This window comes from Cyrtonyx montezumae, unplaced genomic scaffold (assembly GCF_038088225.1).
Source record: "Cyrtonyx montezumae isolate F1298 unplaced genomic scaffold, pur_monq_1.0 scaffold_3, whole genome shotgun sequence".
Lineage (NCBI taxonomy): Eukaryota > Metazoa > Chordata > Aves > Galliformes > Odontophoridae > Cyrtonyx > Cyrtonyx montezumae.
Genome location: NW_027072034.1, coordinates 93,564,357 through 93,585,546, shown reverse-complemented (window position 1 = coordinate 93,585,546; position 21,190 = coordinate 93,564,357). Strand labels below are relative to the sequence as shown.

The window sequence follows — 21,190 nt, the reverse complement described above, 5'->3', positions numbered from 1 at the left end:
AGAGCTCTTTATTTTGTGAATTCACACAAAGTATTACAAAATTATCTCTCCTTGTCTTTCTTCAGACTTCCCTTTTGAAATTTCCAGAGTCTGCCTTACTACAAACATTGGTTTCTGTGGAGCTGTTGAAATACTTTGCCAGAATCCTTCCAATACCTCTTCTGTACTATTGGTGCAAGCTCTGATTTCCTGGTTTATCTGTTTAAGCAGAGTTTATTGTGAATCCGTAAGATGTGGGACTAAAATCTAGGATCATGAAGCATTGTAACTCAGTGCTTACATCACACTATTGTACTAGAAATCTGGTTTCCTAAAAAGTACATCTTCTGGTGTTCTGGCCTGGAGTGCAGCCAGAGTTCTCCCTCCTGGGGTCTGGGGTTTAATCACTACACCAGGGAGGAGACAGAAGGAAGATGTCAGAATTTCATTTTAGAGGCAGAAATGGAAGAGATGAGTAGTGTGAAGGATTTGAACAGCCCTTTTGTCTTTGAACAAGGCCTTTGTTCCTCCTGGTGCTGCAGTGTGCACATGCAGATGTGCTCTTGCACACAGGCACTTGTGAAGAGAAGGGTCTGATGCCTCCTCCATAGGGTGCTGAAATGCAAAACAAGATGCCAAGGAAACCCCAAGCCCCAAACTAACAGGCAAGCAAAATGCCCACATTGCTCTTACGCTGAATGTTTCTACCTCTCCTTTACGTGTGACTTTGTGTTGGCTTCCCAAAAGCACTCATTACAAAGAAGCAGCTCAGCTTGTCTACAGAGGGAAGTTTTCAGGTGTCAGCTCATGCCACTGGGCTCTACATGCCACTGTGTAAGTAAAGAACACCAAGTCCCATTATGGTAATGCATGAAAGCTGGTTCTGCAGTTACTGATGAATGTAGCACTGAGATGTGAATGTTGCAGTAGGGCTTGGGGGACTTTGCATGTGAAGAGCAACAGGTGCTGGAAAAGGGTGTGCCACTTACAGAGACAGTGTGATTGCTCCTTTAGAGGCACTGTGGTATGGGGCAAGGGAGGGGCGAGTTGGCCATGGTATGGAGGAGAGGGCTGGGGAAACACACTTTGACTTGAATTATTGAGAAAATTTTCAGAGCCCTAAAACAAAGTCTATATTGAGTGTCTGCCTTTCTCTGCCTCCTCCATCAGAGCATCAAAAACTTCATAAGATTCCCAGGTCGTTCCCTTGCAATGTTGGGCTTGGACGTACAAGTTTCCCTGTGCCCATTTTGTGAAGGACCTGCAATGGCAGGAGAGTTGGACTGCACAGCCTAAGGACCTGCAGACAGCTGCTGACAGCCAAGAGCTGACTGACCTCCCACTGCTCTCACACTGAATCCTGAGGGAATAAAGGAGGGTGGATTTGAAGAGGATATTTTAGATGAAAGTGGTATTAAAGAGGACTGTGAGGCAAACAATCCCTGGTGACTTTTGACAAACCATTATTAACCTGTAATATATATATATATATATTTTTTTTTCTCCTGCTTATTTGGAAAAATATAACAACAAAGGATAACCAAAAAATCTAAAACTTTTAGTGCCCATATGACATCAGATGTTCTATCAAGCTGAGGGCTTTGATGAGAAAACATTGCAATTATAATTTAGCTGATTCTCCAGTGCCATTTCAGTGCGGATTAACCACTGGTGCTGACTGAGGCTACATGTGCTCCAGCTGCCTGCTTTGTAATGGAGCTGCAGCCATTGCGGCTTATAGGGAGGAAGGTCCTGCTTAGGCCAGTTGGAGAAATTCATTGTTCTAGTTGAAATTTCAGATTCTAGATGAAATTTCAGATTCTATTTGGAAAAATGGTGAGAGACAGATGTTACAGCTAGCTAGCCTACAGCTCTTTTCTGTCAACTCTGAGGACACTTGAGACTTCTCCTTGTATGTTTTCCATTGCTGGAGCGGGACATGGATGGGATGTTGTGCACCCAGCACAGTGTTTCATAAAGTGTCCTGGTGGGACTTCGTCCTGTGCTCCTTCTGCCCCAACCAGAGCACCCCAGGTGCTTGAAGCTTTCTGCATCAATGCCTGGAGCTGGAGGCACTGGGGGTGTGAACGCCTTGCTGAATTTCCAGAGAAGAAAGAATTCTTCCCTATTGTTCATTTACTGACGTGACCTCAAAGCTTCTGAGGGAGGGAGACCTCAATATGCTACTACAATAGTGTAGGCTTATAATGAAACTGACTTTTGTTTCACGATCAGCATTTATCTCTGCTGTGCATTTAAACTGGGGGAAAACAAGGAAGAAAAACCTCAATCTGTTTTATTTTTCCTGGGGTTTATTAATCATCAGGGAGCAAGCAATATTTTCTATAAAAAGTGGTTATTATTGTTTTATTCTTGCTTCTAATTCTTTTCTTTTTTGTGAGATATACTGATCTTCTGAATATGTCTGCACTAAATCAGTAGTTCTGTTCTGTTTATTAAGACCAAACTCTTCCTTATTGTCTATTGTTGTAGAATTAATTACCAGCCTTTATTGAATTCCTTCCTTTTTCAACAAGGAAGCCTTGGAGCAGCAGACTGAGGACACATGAGCCAGAGTGGTTTTCATAAAGCTCTGACAGTGGCATCAGATCAGCTGTTTCATCGCTCACGTGGTTTTACTTACAGATTTCTGTATCAAGGCATTAAAAAAAACTACTTATGCTTAGTTTCAGTAAATCTCTCATAGGGCGGCCTGCAAAGAAGGCAACACAGTCTTGTGCAGATTATTTTCTGTTTTCTCCCTCTGATACATCCTATGGCAAGAAGTAGCTCAACCTTATTCTTTTTTCTCTCTTCTGTGAAAGTCCCATGAAGAGCGGCACCCATGCTGGCCTGTTGGATCTGACTGCTGCCAAAGGTGGCTCCCCAGGCTCCCTGTGCTTTTGTCATACCTCACTGTGGCTTTTTGACACTGAACAATATGTGGAAACCCATGGGTATCATGGTTTTATTGCAGAAGTTACACCAATGCAGTTCTGTGACTTCTCACATGAAGCATTTTGGGAGGTATTTGTGATGCAGCTTACATGAGATCATGGCAGTGGAGCTGGTGGCTTATGCTGAGACCTGAACCAAGCAGGCTGAAACTCTCTGACTTCTATGGGCTCAGGTCAGATCACTCTTAAGGTTTTCAGACTCTGTGGATCTGAGTCAGCCTCCTAATGTTTGACTTCCTGGTGGGAAAAAGAGCTTGGCTGAGGTATGTGGCTGAGAGTTAGATAAGCCTAATTAGCTGTGCTAACAGTAGAAGTTAGATTACCTCTAGCCCTCAGGGTCTCCCCTCCCAGTAAGCAGACACACAGTTCAGCCTTCTTTCAAAATCTGCCATTTTTACTCTGCTCATCTCCAAAGGTTGTTCTCCAGTTGCAGCTTGCTGAGATTTGTCTCTTTGCTTCATCTCTGCAGAGCCTGGGCAGGATCAGACCCACAGCCTCACTACAAACTGGACAGGGTTTAGGCAGCAGAGCCTGGATTTAAACAGCAGACACCATACACTTCGAAGTGTTTTCAGTTTCAACAAATTCTTTTCTCCCTTTGTGCACTGACATTTTTCTGGCTCAAGGTGGAAAGGAGTGAAGTGTTGCCTGGAGATACAGCAAGGTCTACAAGCCATTGTGGGGTGGAAAAACAGATGTGTGACAAGGCAGGACCTGGCCAAGGCAGCTGCCAAGGCTTCAGGATTTAGGCTTTTAGAAAGGACACAGCAGTAGGGAACGCTGGACAAAACTGCAGAAACATGGCTCTAGCATCCAGCTGCAAGATTCCTCCACTGCTCTTGAGGAGGCTCTTTAGGGAAATGGCTGGAGCATGCTGGTCCTGCAGCACTGGCCCTGCAGTGTCTGCCTCAGTGAGTGCAGGTGCAGGCTTGTAAGGCTTGCAAAGGAGAACTGGAGCCTAGCACCAGCTGGAGAAATGGGAGCAAAGACCTTGATCCAACCGAAGTACCTTTCTTTTAGCTGTCAGGAAGGAGACATGGCACTGAGAATTAATTTGCTGAATTTGTTCTTTCCTGCTGAGAAAGAATGTGTGTCTGTGCAAAATGATGCTGGATGCTTTAATACATGTTTCATCCATGTCATGGGCTAGAAGAAGATGAAAATAAAAGATTTCTTAGTGTTGGTGATTTTTTCCCCCCACAACGCCATGTTCCTGTGGTGTGACCACTGGGAAGTTGGAGGAGGAAGTAAGTGGAAAAGAGGTGATTAAGTAAGCCAAGTATTCCTATTTTATCTCAGTCCTGAATCAATTCCAGTGTCAAGCATATCTGAGAGTCTGTGGTCCGTGTCCCCTCACTATGAGGCTGATGGTTCTTGGGAAAGGGAACAGGACTGCAACCAATGCTATCAGCAGACAGTGCCTTGAGTGGGAAATGCTCACATGCTGCCCAGGAGGGGAAGCACTCAAGGAAACTCAGCGTTGGCCCTTGCATCTATGTGCAGGCATGCTCAGTGCTCAGAGGCATGGCTCTGCCTCTTGAAGGTGAGAAGATGGGAGCACCTGCAGGTGGGTGGGAAAGCACTCGCTGCTCCAGTGAGAGCAGAAATCAGAGCTGTAAGACATCGAATAGAGGATAGATGACTATGTAGCATGAACACCTGGAGTTGCCTATTGTGCAGCCTGCAGGCTTGGCAAAAATTTGACTGTGGGCCTATGAAGTGTGTAGAGTAGTGTAACAGAACATAAAATCCATGAGGCTGACAGTGTTGCATGGTTTATTCTCCTAGGGCTTGGGGCTTTCCACTTATTTTTTTTATTAGCAAGAGGAAAAGGAAGTGAAATGCCTTTAACCTGTTTCTGCAGAATAACAACTGACATAGCACAGGGATACTGTGTCTCTTTGCTGGATAAATTCCCAATTGGCTTTTTTCTGGTAGTGTTCATTCACGAAAGAGGATGTGTACTATTTAGTTAAAACTATATAATGGAGCATATAGAGCCAGTTCTTGCTGTCACATTGACACCAGGAGAGGCATTTCCTGCAAGGCTACCATCCAGTAAAGGATTTTCCAGTAAAATTGGTAATACTGGAGGAAGCAAAATTCACAGTGAGCAGTCTGACAACATGTAACATTAATTATCAGTGATCTAATACACAAACAGTTGGGCCAGCAAATACTGGAAAAAGAAGCAGGTAGGTCCTCTGCTGGAGAGGTAAAACTTGAGGTCAACTGAAAATAGCTTAAAAACAAAACAAAGCAAAACCAAACCAACCAACCAACCAACCAAACAGAACCACAGAGAAATAAAGCAGCCTTGCACAATAAGAAATATGTAGGTAGACATACGGCTCACATTAAGGAAGGTGTGTTGTTTTGGTGATGAACACCAGCCCCTAGGAGGTGTGAGCTGCACTCCCATTACTGGAAAGCTGGAAGAGTGCGTGCTGCAGGAGGAGTCACTTCTAGGAGTGCTGTCCCATGCAGACAGAGGCAGAAGGGAATACAGACATCTCAATGGGACGCTATGTTTGCAGCAGAGCAAATCACTTTGTGTTTATGCTGGAAGTATATATAAAAAAAAAAGGTGCAAAGGCTAGCTGATGTAAAGGGATTGATGAGAAGCATGAGTTTCTTTCTCTCTAGGTGACTCTTCATCTTAAAATCCTACTGCTTTCTCATTATCCTTACAAATAAATCCTGACATTTTATCCTGAAATTAATCCCAGTGATCGCACTTAAGGATGAAATGATGCACTAAAAACATAGAAGAGCTTGAGGCTCTGTACAGCACAGCATTCCGAAGCACAGGGTCAGAATTCTGACTCAGAAATTCAAGATGTGATGTGCTTATACACGAGTGCCTAAAAGGTCGGTGTCCCCCCAATCTCCATTTTATACATGGACTGCATTAACTGCTGAGAACATCTTAAGAGAGATGGGCAGGGCTTTGTTGTCTCAGAGGTAAATATCAACACTGAAGACACTTTTCTTTCTGTCTTTCTGTGTGTATGTGTGCATGATAAGCAGCTCAACACCATCCTTGCTTTCCAGCAAAGCAAGCACTTAATTTAAAGGAACTGATGCTCCTGTTTGTTTGCGAGTTGGCAATAATGGCTCAGTAATGGCAGTCTCTAAGTCACTATCAACATCCTAACATCTTCTATGGACTATTCAGAGATATCTCATTTGCTCGCTTGGTATATAAAAGCTGTTCCTGCTGAGCATAATGTCTTGAATATAATTCTTACTCAATTACTAGAAAAGCGCTGTAAACATTGTGATAATTCAGTAAGGGAGCTGTAACACACTCCATCTATCAATTTACTGTTTTTCTGTCATTTGTCTGACCTTATGAATGGATCTGTCTTTATAACTGCAAATATAGTTTGAGAAGGGAAGTAGGCTGTGATTATTTGTAGCTATTTTTAAAACCATCTTTTGTCCTCCCATTCTTTGCCATATGTCTCTGTAACTCTGAGCACAGTGGGAAGTAATTGCAGTTGCAAGTAAACGAAGAGTTATTAAAGTGTTGCTTTAATGAAAATGTTCCATTTCTGAGCTGATGTGCGTAGACGCAGAAGCTGCAGGAATGATCTTTATTGTATGAAATAACTGCCATTACAATGGATTTCTCAGATATGTGTATACTGTAATTTTGATTTGAAGTTCCTCTGCCTTTTCCAGCCTCTCTGGCTCTCCATGCTGCCATGCACTGTGCTAGGGCACAGGCTCACTCTGAGTGCTACTGAAGATGCCAGAGACTTTTTCTTGAGGAACAGGTGGGAGGAGGAGAAACTTTAAGTATAAGCAAGGCAACCAACACAGAACAGTGTGTTTGTGTCTGTGTGTTTGTATGGGTACAGCTTGGCAGCCAAAAATGCTCCCTCTGATTAGTCCAAAAGCTGAAACTTTAGCTAGGCAAGCTGAATATTTGCTGGAATACTGGCAGTGATGCATCTTAAATGATGTATGACAAAGGGACTTGAGAGAGCACCATGGAGCTTCCCAGAAAGGCTCAGACCTTCTAAGCACAAGTCCTTTGGTTCAACAGAAGAAGAAAAATGTAAGCCTTGCCTTGGCGAGCTGGAAATCCAATCTTTTTTACAAGCAAGTAGAAATGTATTCACCCCACTTCAGCTGGGGTGGTGGGGCTGCCATCACGTGTGTGGAAAGCAACGTGGTGTGTTCTGCTCAGTTGTACATTTGGCTTCTCAGCTAATTCTCAGTAGTGGAAAGATGATGTTTCTTTCTAGGAGTCTTTGCTAAACATCTCACACTTTCCTCTTAAGTAACTGGTATTAGTAGCTGCTGGAAATGTGATGGACCATGTGTTAATGGACTGTGTGCTTGTTGGCAAGTGCTACCTGTGACACCAATCTGAAGGCCTTGGCCTTTTTTTTTTTTCCCTTCAAGTCCAAGCATCATTCCTTGAGCTAAATACACCATTTTCTTCATTTCCACTTGCATAAACTACAGAGTATTGGTATCAGGGGATTTCCCTGCACATGGAGAGGGAAGACATGAAGTCTGAAGCTACTGAAAGAAGTTGGAAACTCAAACCTCTAAAGCTATTCCAGATGGTCTTGAAACATTAAAGCAACTTTTATTACAGAGAACAGTTTACATTACACTCATTTATTAAAACCTAAGGACATCTTTATAAAAACTACTGTATATAAAGACGAGAGCAGTGCAATAGCAGTGTAAAACACATTTTTGGTTTACTTGGCAATCACTTTAGAAAGACAACATGATTCATAATATGAAGTTAAGTATGCTGCAAAAAACAGGACAGGTTTAGATCAAAAACTAGATTAGCAAATCACTGGACACTGGCACATATTGATTTCAAACATCGAGTGTTATGTAAACAGTATTATCGTCAGCGTATCAGTAGTGAGAAATCACTGTAACCCTAGAATTTCTAGTCAGCTTAATTAGCCTAAAATTTGACTGTAGACTATTAGAATGGACTATCATACTGTATATATTATCTTCTTAATGATTTACTACTTATGTAAAAGGAGGACTAGAAAAAATGTCTGTCTTATGCAAGAGAATTTTCGAGGATGAGAAAATATCTTACTTTCCAGTGAGTTGAGTGGGTTTTGGGTTTTGTATCAGTTGTCCTAATTCTTGTAAGTCACCTCTGGTAATTAAATAGAACTGGCTTTAAAAATTGCTTTGATGCATTACTTCAACGCTTCTGCAAGTGGACAGTCCTCATATAGAAATTACAACCATAATAAACTATTAAAAACAGTTATCTAAAATAGCTGCTACAATATGCTGATGTATACATTAAAAGGCCAGGTTGTTGTCACTTTCTGTTTTTGTACAATCGATAACCAGGCACGAAATATGGTTAATTACAACACCAAGTCCTGCACAAGCTGTATTACGTATCTTTTTATGTCCTATGTTATGCACAGCAATTATTAAGAAGTTGGACACTCAGTTCTTAGTAAAACATAGGAGAGAAGATGAGTTGGACAAGGAAGGAAGCTTCTGGAACACAAATGTAATTAACAGCCACTGAAGTAGCTGCCATTGGTGTAACAGGGAATACAATGAAATTATGCACTTTTGTTAATTTTATATCCCTTGTTTTTTCAACTATATCAGGATGGACATTGAGAAATATACTTATTTTAGCCCAGATCTTTTCTTTTAGAGAGAGATCGTGTTTGAACCAGGCTCTTTCTGCAGAAATAATTTAATGATTCATTGCAGCTCATCTGGTACACCATAATTACTTAGGTCAGGTGAATGCATGGTGCTATCAGAGCTCTGCTATACAGAAGTTTAGCTTATTCAGGCTACCTTTTGTCTAGCAGTCCCCTTCTGCAATATCTTGTCCATATGGAAGATCAGTATGGGAGAAGGGCTGACAGTAGTCGAAGCTGGGAAATGTGTGTGAACTGTTTCCCTTTAGTTTAAGGCCCAGCAAGCATTAGTCTTATTCAAGATATTATTCTGCTAAACTAGGTAGGCTATCAAGTAGTTAGGATACTATAGTAGTGACAATTGATGAACATCATCAGCTACAATGTGGATTTGTCCATAAATTAATTGGTAGGCAAAAGCAGAACTTCAGCCAGAGAGTATCTTCCTTATATTAACTGGCTTTGTATATAGAATCAAAGGAAAACAAACAAAGAAAACTGCTCGTCAATTACAAGGTATATGAGTACTAGAAGTAAAGCATAAAACTGCTCATTAATAACGCACAATTCCCAGAGGGAAAAAAACCCTTACAAAATACAGTAATTCACACAAACCAGTATCTAATACAAATTCCTCCATGAACATAAGTTTTTACAAAGCTCTCTGTGGCCCATCTCCTCACAATGAAAGAAAATGCTGACAAAAGGCCAAAGGAGCAAACAGCTACTGCAAAACACCAAGGTGGGACTGATTGGTGTGGGCATAGATACTTTGGTGTCTGTATGCAGGGATTGTGAATCTTGGAGCCAGTGTGGAAGTGAGAGAAGACACGATGCCTGCAGAGGCATGGATTGTATTGTTTCCAGCTACTTGGCTTCCTTTGCTGTTTCTGCAAGGTGGCCCTGCTAAATGGGAGAGATCTGCCAGCACTCAGAGCTCAGCTCATTCCCCTGCTGAATCTCCAGGCTTCCAAGATAGAGCCACTGGGGCTGTGCTGATATCTGCAAGCTACTTATGGTGCTTGTTTGCTGGAGTTTTTTGTTTGTTTCCAGCTGAAGTTCCTTGAATGCTTCTGCCATGCGCTAATGAAATGTCCTTGTGAAAAACTAAGCTCTCATGTGTTTGGAATGAACCAAGGTTTAAAAAGCACTGACTGCTTTTTATTTGAAGTGCTGCAAAGAAGAACACGCATCCTGTGAAGAGAAAGGACAGCCAGGCTTCTGCTTACTGAGAGCAAAATGGAGCCTAATGCTTGCAGGGTGGCATACTTATCTGTGGCATGTGAGTTCTTGCTAGCTAGTTGCTGCCTGCCTTTATACTGGGGTACTCTGCTTTTTTTTTTTTTTTTAATTTTTTATTTTTACTAGTTGGACTGCAAAGAAAAGGGACTTCAGCATATCGGTATCCTCTTCAGATTAGGCCTTCTTTGGAGACCAGGCACTCCTGTGCTCTCTAGTCCTACTGGCTCCCCCAGCACTAATTGTTCCTGGGCGTTCAGTCACATACTGTCATACACTCCAGTAACTGTGAATTAGCTCAGATCTCTAAGGAATCTATCCCTTCTGCTTAAGAAGCTTAAGACTAAAATGCTGTTAAATCAAAAAGGCTAAAAAAAATAATAAAAATAAATTATTCACAAAGTGCTTCTTCATACTCACTGGCAAGGTGTTCTTCATGCTGGCCGTACAATCAAATATGTAATTTTTATTAAATTACTTGTATCTGCAGGACAAAAAATTAGGCAGGAAAAATTAATTTGGTATTCGCGTGGCACTGTGTTGCAGCTTTTCTAGATGAACTCTGTTTAGTTGTCACTGCTGGGTTCTCCATCCATAGATCTTAACAAATGATTATTGTGTAATTGATACTGTGTGACTTTTTAGTAAACCTGACCAGTAGAAAGTTAAGTTAAGCTATCATAACTTAGTAACCGAGTACTGTCGTGCTTCTGTGGCAGCATCATTGCCCTTTTGGCTTACAAATGAATCCTTAGATTTGGGAGGAATAAACTGACGCCAGTCAGCGGCTGAGGGAATTGGATTATTGCCCTGTAAAGCAGAGGGACAATGATATTATTGCTTTTGTAATAGAAAGGTTGTTGCTTGCCTTCTGATATTCTTCCAACTTCAAGGAATATGGGGGGATGAATGGGGTGTCTGCTGCATTAAAAAGGTCCCCTCTTCAGAAACACATGAGAAGCTGAAGCTGAGATGTGTACAGGTATTTGATATCTTAGCAAAATCATTGCCAATGATCTTAAAATGTGCACTGAGGCTGAATCAGTTGCTGCCCTGCAGTTTGATTGGTGGTGAATGCTTCACATACCTTGTAATGCATGACAACATGGGGACTGCCAGCATCTCCTCAATCGTGACAAAATAGTCACCAGAGAACTTTGGAAAAACTCACATTCAGTATTCTGACATCTAGATTAGGCTCAAATGGCAATAGATGGATGGGGAGGCAAAGAAAAGTTATCTACCAAAGGTTTGTCTCGTGATCTTTTTCTACCTTTGTCCGGATTTGCCAGAGCAACTTTATTTTCTTCCTACTGAGCACTTTCTCAAACATTATGCTTCCTTTCAAAGATAATATTGTTGGTCTGAAATTAAAATATTGCTTACGGACTACTTTCTTCTGGAATCTCTTTCTACACTGTTTGCCTACAGAGGCTGTCTGAGAGATGTTTCTCTTCAAGTGACTTGATCAACCTCCATCCTGTCGTTTTCTCTCTCTGCTGCTTATCCACAAGCTCTTGTCATAGAGATGGTTTCCTTGAAGGCTGCTCTGTGGAGTCTGATCTTACCTCTCCCATCCTGAGGCACATCAATATACTTTTCTGGAAGACATAAAAGACACAGGTTTCCATAATGTTTTGTAAGCACTCAACATCAAAGTATTTTCTATGAGGATAAATGTGTAGTATTCTCAGGTGTTGATTTAATCTGGGAAGGCAGGAAAAGGACAAGGAAATGGGTGAGAAAGAAAAAACTACAGACTCTTGGATCTGAGGTAAAGACAAAAATCAGATTTTATTCCAAATCTCTTTTTTCTATGTGTGTGCAGGTTACTGTTCCACACTGCTGAGCTGTCTGCTACCTGTGCGATGAAAAGATAAAATATTTACCTAAAAGTTAACAACTGCTGAACTTTTCATTTCTAGTGCAGGCTGTCTACTCTGACAGTACAAAGTTCAGAGTGCTTCCTTCTGTAATAATAAATTTACTTTGAAGCAAATTTTATTTGCTTACACAATCTTACTTTCACTGTTTACATGAGCAAAAGGATATTCTTGTGACCATACTGTAAATGCCTTTGGCAAATATCACAGAGTCTTCCTCTTGCACTTATTACCAAGGTATGAATCAGGCTAAGCATAAAATGCTTACTTTAACCTCAGTATCTTTCATAAGATGAAAAAAATAAGCTGTTTCTGTACTTCTGGATATGTAAATGAGTATATGTTATAGTCATGCTTTCCTTACAGAAGTGTTGCATTTATTTTTTTGCTTTTGGTGCCTTCTGACAATACTGTAATTCTTCCCATCTTCACCTTGTGCAGTATATTACTATGTGATATAGGTGGTAGCACGTATAGTAGCCTAACAACATAAAGCATTGAGGTAGACTGGGACTACTAATCATAATGATAAACCAAAGCAATGTTTTGCTCTGCTTGCTTGAGTAGGAAAGCATTAAGGGAATGAATAGAAGCTGTTGAAGGCACAATCAGATATCCTAGTAGTTGCAAAACTTAATTTCTCCCAGCAGAGTTCTTTGGGTATTGGGTATTCCCAAGTCCGTGTGCTACTTTATACATGTTGCATTTCACTAACGTATGAAATATAAAGAAACATCTGGTTCAGACAGCAGAATATCCATGGGAATCGGTGTGCTTGAGGTTATCTTGTGTTTACTCATCAAATCTGTTTGGTGTGTGAGGCAGTATATGATCACTACATCCTTATTCGTATTAGAAACAGAGCAAAAGTATTTTGGGTTGTTTTTCACTTTTCTTTTTTTGGCCTTGATAGAAATGACCACTAACAAATCTGCAGACCTGCCTCTCTGAAGGCAGAAGTTTAAAGTAAGTTTGCTTGTATCTAGAAGAAAGCCTCCTGAGATTTTGTTATCACTAATTTAATAAATACCCTGAGAGAGGGCAAGGAGAAGAGTGAAAGCGTGTGTCGTGGAGGCACCTGTGACCTTCACAACACCTTCAGTAGCTTCTTATCATTCTTTTGTGGAGTGATGCATGTGCTTTAGCTTGAACTAAGAGTTTTAGTCATCTCCAGCCTGAGTAACTTAAATCACTAGCTTTTTTTGACTCTTTTTTTGATTCTTTCTTTTTTTTTTCTATTTTTTTAAAGAAATGTTTACAGAAGGAGTAGGTAGCTCATGGATTTGTGTGATCCAGGATAGTCTGCAACTTGAAATGTTATCAGACCCATAGCATCAGGGAGCTGTAGAATACCCTGAGTTGGAAGGGACCCCCAGAGATAATTCAGTCCAACTTGTGGCTTCACCCAAAGTCCAAATCCTGTGTCTGAGAGCATTGACAAGATATTTCTTGGATTCCAGCAACTTGGGGCCAGGACCACTGCCCTGGGGAGCCTGACCACCCTTTTCCTAATGCCCATGCATCTATCTCCATGCCATTCCCTCGAGTCCTGTCACTGTCACCAGAAAGAAGAGATCAGTGCTGCCCCTCTGCTCCCCATGTCAGGAAGCTGTAGGCTGCCATGAGGCCAGCATCTTGCACCAAGCACAAAACACCTGCCCGCTGCTCTCCCAGCTTTGGCTGTGGCTGGTGAAACTAAGCCTAGTCAGTACAGATCCCAGGCTGAGTGTTGTCAGAAGTAATGCTAGAGGGGCAACCATCTGCTTACAAGCTATTGAGTGGCACAAAGGCCTGTCACCTTAATCCACACCCTACAGTGAGAAGTGACTGACAGGTTGGACTGACGATGGACCAGTCAAACTGGAAGGCTGATTTCTATGCATGATTAGCCAGAGTGCATTTAGCAATAGAAGCCTTGTATCACTTCTGGTCTCTTCTATTGGATTTTTACATATTAAGAGTTAAAGTGTATTCTTGGAGCTGGCTCAGCTTGCTGTCACTCACTAGCACAGGTGACCATCCACATGGCACCCTGACTGCCTTGCCACTCAGGGGAGAGACCCATCATGCAACATCCATTCACACTTACAGACAAGGAATTAGCTAGCTATAAGATTGCCTCTTCCTTCACAGCAATGGTTTTGCAAAGTGGCTTAGCTCAATTGAAAAAAAAAGTGACATCTATTAATAACAAAGGAGTGATTCAGAGCCTCTGGAGACAAGGTTTTTTGGGGGAACATATGTCATTTTATGAAAAATGAAGTAAACAGTTGCCACATTCCTGGTTCCAGGGCCTCTTGCTAAGTTAGCGTTCACATAAAAACATTCAATCACTACAGCCCCTCCAGAGATTAGATAACAAAGCAAACAGCCTCTGCTGAGATAACAAAGTGAACAGCATCTGCAACATCCTCATCTCTCTGTGGTATAAAACTGTTATGCTGATCAAACAGACCCACCCTGATATTGAGGTTCTTGAGCTTTTATAGGAGGAGCTCAGCTGCTGGACTAACAGCTTTCTACGGCAGGAAATCCTGGGTGGATGCAATGATTATTACAGGCACCAGGCACGTTCTCCTTTCTCTTAAATGGTAGGAGAAGAGAGAACAATGCACCAGATTCTGGCAAGCAACAACAACAAAAAACAAATTTGAAAGGGAAGGATATGGGAAATGAATTGCAGGACAAGTACCAAATGAAAAGCCATTCAGTCATCGAAATATATTTCAAACCAGAAAGAAGTACAACATAATCTAATCCCTCTGCCTATGGAGTATGCAAAAAAAAAAAAAAAAAAAAAAGGGAAATAATTTTCATAGCTTGGCATCTGTACTGTCCAATAATTATATTATACATAGCAAATAACATAACATCCAAAGCGTGTGCTCAGGTTACCAATTTTAAATTTTAAAAGCTATGAAATACAAGAACAAATGCTGCTTCTGATCTTAATTTGGCCCTCTTGTTTGGATGAAGAAAAGCAGAAAGCCTCAGAATTTAGATAGGGCTTGTCTCTTCTTTCTTTGGGAAAACATCAAAATAGATGAATGAGTCAGATTTTTCCAATGTAGGGGCAGCACTTCCAGACACAACTAACTTTTGCTTCAGGTTGGATCAGTAGACTGGAGATGTCACCAATTTGTTCTTCTGAACTGACAATGAGCATTTCAACATTAGGCAGTGGCATGGGATGTTTCTATCTATAGAGGAACATCAGCCCTTATTTTCAGCCCCATGCTGTGATTTCTTACTGAGTTACATCACCTCTGGATCCCCACAAATTTTCCCCATGCATCATAGCACCTGCAGGGGGTCATATAAGAGGTCTGCCTTTAAATGGAAGCAGATTGGTTTTGTTACAATCATTAAGCAAAATTACTGCTGTCACTGGTAGCCATTGCTAATGTTTCTAAAATACCAGTTGGCTCAGGGCAGAGACATCTGGTGCTTAAGAGTTTAAACAAAACCCAGGCACTGTAAATTTTCAACTTGAGAAACAGACTCTGATTTCCCAACCCGTATGTTCTTTCTACTTTAGCTGATAATTCTGCAAAGGTGGAAATGTCTAGAAGTGTTTGAAAGCCAATACCTTAGGAGTTGATAGGGATTAAATGGAATAGCAATATAGCAAATGTCAGCTTGATCAGAATGAAGTTTATTGCTCAGCTGCAGGCCTAAGAAAAAGAGGCAGAAATACCTGGGATGTGTGAAGAACAAAACCAGAAGCTTCTGCCCTGGTGGGCAGGTGAGGGCACCTAAATGAGGCCAACTGAGAATTTGACCCTTTGCTAAGTAGTTTCAAATGCCTGAGAAATCACTTTCCATCTGCTGTTAAGAAACACCATGGGACTCAATGACAGGTCCACAGGCCCAGGGGAGGGGTGGGACTGATGGGTATGTTGAAGTTTGCTCATGTTCTGCTGGGGTGTGGATTACTACCTGTAGGTAAAATGGCAGCAAGCTGGACTGCTTGATTTGCCTGACACTTCTGAAATCCACTGATCGTCACTGTCTGATCAGCTGTGTCAGCTGAGGCTGGAATTCATCTGGCTGGTTGTTGCCCAGTTTTCCTGCAGGCTAATGTGTGACAGCCATTAAATTACTGATGTACTTGAAGGCCAATTAATTTGCATAGTTCACAAGAAAAAGTGGTTTTATTATGTGCAGTTTGAACTACTTCTGATTTTTGTCAAGACTTCAAGGAATTCTGATGACAAACTCAGTAGGGGTATGTAATTAACTCAAATTTCTTGTTCCATTTGAGACTGGGGTCATTCTCACATATTTTCAGCTAAATGGAGAGACCAACATTTTTAATTGCATTTATATCACACAGGGAGGTATTATATAAAATATTTGGGCAAGTAGAGGCTAAGAGGAACCATTGCTAGAGGCAAGATAGTTGTGAGGGTTTTTTTTCTCTGCTTCTTTGAGCTCTGGGCATGTTTGCTGCTTCAGAAATGAGATTACAGCTATGTGTGATACATCTGTATAGATACTATCATTTTATTTCACCTCACCCAACTTTATACAGCAAATTGACCAGATGTCCTTATTTTGAAAGAGTTACCCCAGGCCCCTTACTGCCACAGGAAAGCAACAGGCAACTCTGAAGATTTCTCCTCCTGGGCCAGGCACTGAGTTGGGTGGATGATGCTCTGGGGACTCTCCTTTGTCCTTACCACAGTGAAGAGTGTCATGATGAGTTCAGGAGCAGATATTTAGAAGTAGGATGCCTGACTTAGGGCATTAGTAGCCTGACTCACTCAAAAACTTAATGATAAAAATTTCTAATACCAGTTTAGGTTTCCATTACCATCATGTTCAAACTCTTATTGACATAAGCCAACATATGATTTCCTATTTAAGTATAACCAACCACACTGTTTGCAATCCAGTATTACTAAATGAAAGTTGTTCTGTAGTCTCCATATTCTGGCTAGAAATGTGCTTGCCTCGGGTTTAATAATGAACTGATATTATTTGTGTGTTTAAGACCTATACACTACAAGATTTTGATGGAAAACCCAAGCCACGTAGGTTATTTCCTCACACATGCATACATCTGGAAAGACAAGCAATTTCTTACTTTGGATGTGCATGTGCAGTCCCAAAAGTTTTTCTCCTCTCTTGTGAAGTCCCAGTAGCTCAGAGGCAGGACAAATGCATCCCTGAGGCTATATGCCAGGCACAGTTACACTGCAGGTGCTGCAGGCCTCTGTAGGTAGGCAGTGGATGGGCACTCTGGGACAGGCCTTGATATTCTTTTTTATGTTTGTTTGTTTTAAGCAGTAAATGCTCTTTAAAACTCTTTAAAAAAATCTATGAACCTTTGAATATTTCTACGTCAGTGGTAAATGATCTGAATGATTTGAATGTCTCCAATTTCAGCTCATTCCAGTTTCCCAAAAGCTGATGTTACAGGCTTTCAAGATCTGTTTCCACAAAGGGGCTGTGACATGCATTAGATATAGAAGTGTTCTTCATATTTGCAGAGCTCTAACACAGCGGTGTCAGATGTAACTCTAAAATCCAAGAGAAGCACAAGAGGCTTTACAAGAGCATGCCCTTCTATGTAAAATTGAAGTACATGATATGAGAAAAAAGTTCTTTTCACGCTGGCTGACAATTTGAATTTAACAGTTCCATATAATTTATAGGATGATGCATATGGTTTAGGAATTGATGTTAATTGAAGCTGTCTAGAATAGATATCAAGTGAATGAAAAATGTGGTCATATTAAGTATTGTAGATAGATGTATAGAAGTGTGAGTGTACATGCATGTATTTGCATTACAGCTGCATATTATAGTAACATTTAACCTAGTAGTTATATTTTATGTTTATCGGACTGACAGATTCTTTATATACTCTGTCAGATTCTATATGTAACTGGACACACACAGTATAGAAACTAGCTCTGTTTCTTCAAAAACTGACTGATCTAAATAAAAGTGAGCTAACCTTCATCTGGTCACCAATCTGCTCCTGAAATCATATATCTTTTTGCATCAGTGCTTTTCACTACCTTGGCATCAGCCAGATGCAACTTATCAGAATTGCTGCGTGGCACATCCCCAAGGTCAACAGAGGATAAAATCCCCATGTTCCTGGAAATGGAGCAGTTGGAATCTTCTGAAGAGGTTTAGATTTGAGTGTGCTTGTGCCTTCTGCAGAGCTGTGAAGTTTTGACTTCTTTCAAGTTCTGTGGAGGTCAATAAAACCAAAAGACTGAGTTTTTTTGTTTTTTTTTTAATGGATTCCTCCAGAAAGAAGGCAGCAAGATTGGTTTGCAAAGTACAGCAGATAAATGTACTGCTTGATTTCAGCTGGATCACCCACAATGCCTCCAGGTGCAGTGAAACTGTCCAGGTTCTTCATTCCCTCCTAGCAAGGTGGGTAATGCAGGAATGGGAGGCTGAATCATTGTATGCAGAGGGAGGTGGCCAAATCCTGCATCACCCAGCAGTCAGGAAGGTGCCGGGTCCCCCTGCACTCTGGAACCACTCCTCAGTGCCCATCTCTGCTCAAGCTTTCTTTGTCTTCCTTGGTTATGCTCCTCTCTTGCTCTCATTTCCACCTTTTTTCACTCCTGTACATTGAAGACCTTCTAGAGCTCTCATTTCCCCTCCAGGAGGGCTGGAGCAATCCCTTACCCCTGTCTGAGCCTGAACTTGCTCCAGCTGCAGAACAGTCAACAAAGGAGGGAGAAATCCAGCACAGCACTGGAATTCTGATCCCCAAACCCCAGGGTCTTACATTTGCTCTCCATTAAGTCACCTTTTCAAAATGTATCTTGGCAGTGTACAGGATATTCATTCATTTCTGGAAATTAAATGCTCATTGGTGACATATGAAAAAAAAAATATAACTCCTGAAATAGTTATTTCTTTTACCAAAGAGTCTTATTTTCTACTTTCACTTTTCAGTACTAGGATGTCACTAGCAATTATGATGGCCAGCTGGTTGTTACTCTCTGTTCTCTGCTATTTGTCATTATTTGTTCACTTGTTTGTGAATGAGCATGTTTGTATTGTGGACCCATTGCATGTTCATTTTTTCATGGGATATATTTATGTTTTTTGCAGTTGCCCAGTGTGACTGCACTTTTCAGGTGTGCACTTCAATATCAGATGATAGGCAGAAAGGAAATAATAATTCAGAATGAATAATTCAAGAACAGGTATCACATGCACACACTGTAATGGAGAATCCTGCTGTGTTGTGTCAATGTTCTTGTGTCCACTACAATCTTAGAGTACTTCTAAATAAAAACTGGGAAGACAACAACACATAAAAATAGCCTTCAATTCCTCATCTCTCCTACCACCACGGGCTTTATGTGCACACAGAACAGTAGGAACAAGGAATTAGGAGGGGATGCTAGGAACAGAATTTGCCCAAAAATTTTTATGCTTTGGTTTGCTTACTCAGTCACCCCAGAGTCCTATTGGCATCAGCAGCAGTTGTGCAGCAGCTGCATAATCAGGCATTTATTGAAGAGGTGGGGAGGACAAAGGACATGTGTTCCCAAATACAGAGGATGAAACAATTAGAAAAAGCATTGTATGATTTTGATGTGCAGCTGCTGTTCTCTCTTCTCTGTAAGTCTGATGAGAATGATGGTGAGGCTCCACCTCGAGTACTGTGTACAGGGTTGAGCACCTCAATACAGAAAGGACATTGAGGTACTGGAACAGGTCCAAAGAAGGGCAACAAGGCTGGTGAAAGACTTGGAGAATATGACCTACGAGGAGCCACTGAAGGAGCTGGGGCTGTTTAGCCTGCGGAAGAGGAGGCTGAGGGGTGACAGGACGAGGGGAAATGGTCCCACGTTGTGACAGGGTAGGTTCAGGTTGGATTTAAGGAAAAAATTCTTTACAGGAAGAGTTGTTAAGCACTTGAGTAGGCTCCCTAGGGTGGTGGTTGAGTCACCATCCCTGAATGTGTTAAAAAACCATGTGGATATGATGCTCAGGGACATGATTTATTGGTGGTCTGTTAGATGTAGGGTAGTATGGTTAAGTTGTGGTTGGACTTGAAGATCTTTAAAGTCTTTTTCAACCTGAGTTATTCTATGATTCTATGAATGCAGTGCTAGAAAAACTGATGACGTTGTGTGTCTTCTGGAAACCCAGCCTTACACAGTCCCCACCTTTGTTTGGCCTTTTGTGCAGATTCAGGCAATACAACCAAGCCAGGGACTCTTGTTTATATTCCACAAGCCATCTTGCCTTATTCTAAAACCATATGCAACACATATCTTGGTGCACATCAAGACATTTCCTTGCAGAAATGTACAGGTAAGTGAGATGAACACCCCCGCCAAACTCCATCTGGTTCAGTGCTAGTGACATTTATAAGCTCATCTTCCAATACACTGACCAAAAAAAAAAGAAGATTGAGAAGCACCCAAGTGATTCAGTCCATCCTAAGAGAAGGGAGATGAACAGCTCACTGGAAATGCCTCTTTCAGTGTGTCAGGGAGGATGTCCAGATAACTGCCTTGGGGTAGATGCTCGAGTTACAATGGCTAAATTGACTGAGGTTAATCCTGCTCTTTATTGCCACTCTGGATTTGAATAAATTGATCCACCAGGTATTAGACATTTTCCGTCTTTGTTTGCTACAATCCTCTGTTATCTGAAATCTCCTCACAGAGAATGTACAGATTGGGATCAAATTAACTTTCAATGCTCTTTTAGCCTTCAGCTTCTTAAAGTTCTTACAGCTTAATAAACTTTCCAAAAGTCAGACCAGCCCGCAGCTCTTCTCCGAATGCTCTCCCGCCTGCTATTAGCATGTTTTCTGCTACAGGTGGTGAAGGTGATGCTTCCCTCCAGCGCTCTCACCACTGCTAGTGAGATAACAGCTCCCTACCTCTAATTGGCATTTCCATCTTTATATACTTAATAATTTATTTAGCTCACATAGTCATGATGTGGCGCAGGAAGCTCACGGTGGCTAATTACCTGTTGTATTCCTGGGTGTTTTAAATGTAATCAGCAGTGCCTCCAGCAGAACAGATAAGAGTAGGTGGTGCATTTTCCCCTGACTCTTATATATCCTCCTTCTGCTATATAATGCAAAATGTGCATCTTGATGCAGTGAGGCAAGATCCTCCTACCCCATCCAGTGAGGCAAGAGCTTCTTCTGTCAGCCTCCAAGAACCTTCCCCTAGCACGAGATTTATGTGTGCAAATCCACTCAAATGCACTGCCATGTGGTTTCCATGATACCCATCTGGAAAAATCGGTGTTCACCTACGGAGCAGGCTGAACTAGAGACAGCCGGAGCCAGAATCTACAGATATCTACACACTTCCACAGCCCCAGGATTTACTGCCTGCTAGTTATAAAAGATGGGTGATCCCTGGAAACTGCAGCATCCCTGGAAACTGCAGTTTGGGGGAAAGGGGCAGGGTCAGTTTCTTGCTCTTGTCAAATACATCCTCCAGTGGGG

General features: G+C 41.5%; 2 protein-coding genes across 2 annotated transcripts in view; one reads left to right on the top strand and one right to left on the bottom strand.

Annotated features, from left to right (window-relative positions):
• PARVB (parvin beta) overlaps positions 1-21,190 on the top strand; it is a 264,535-nt gene that overhangs the window by 145,476 nt on the left and 97,869 nt on the right. The window lies entirely within an intron of this gene.
• Positions 10,468-21,190, bottom strand: part of SHISAL1 (shisa like 1) — a 77,302-nt gene continuing 66,579 nt past the window's right edge. The window contains exon 5 of the mRNA XM_065741044.1: positions 10,468-11,445. Within this exon, the coding sequence (XP_065597116.1) occupies position 11,445 (1 nt within the window). The 3' untranslated portion in view covers positions 10,468-11,444. The remainder of the gene's footprint in view (positions 11,446-21,190) is intronic.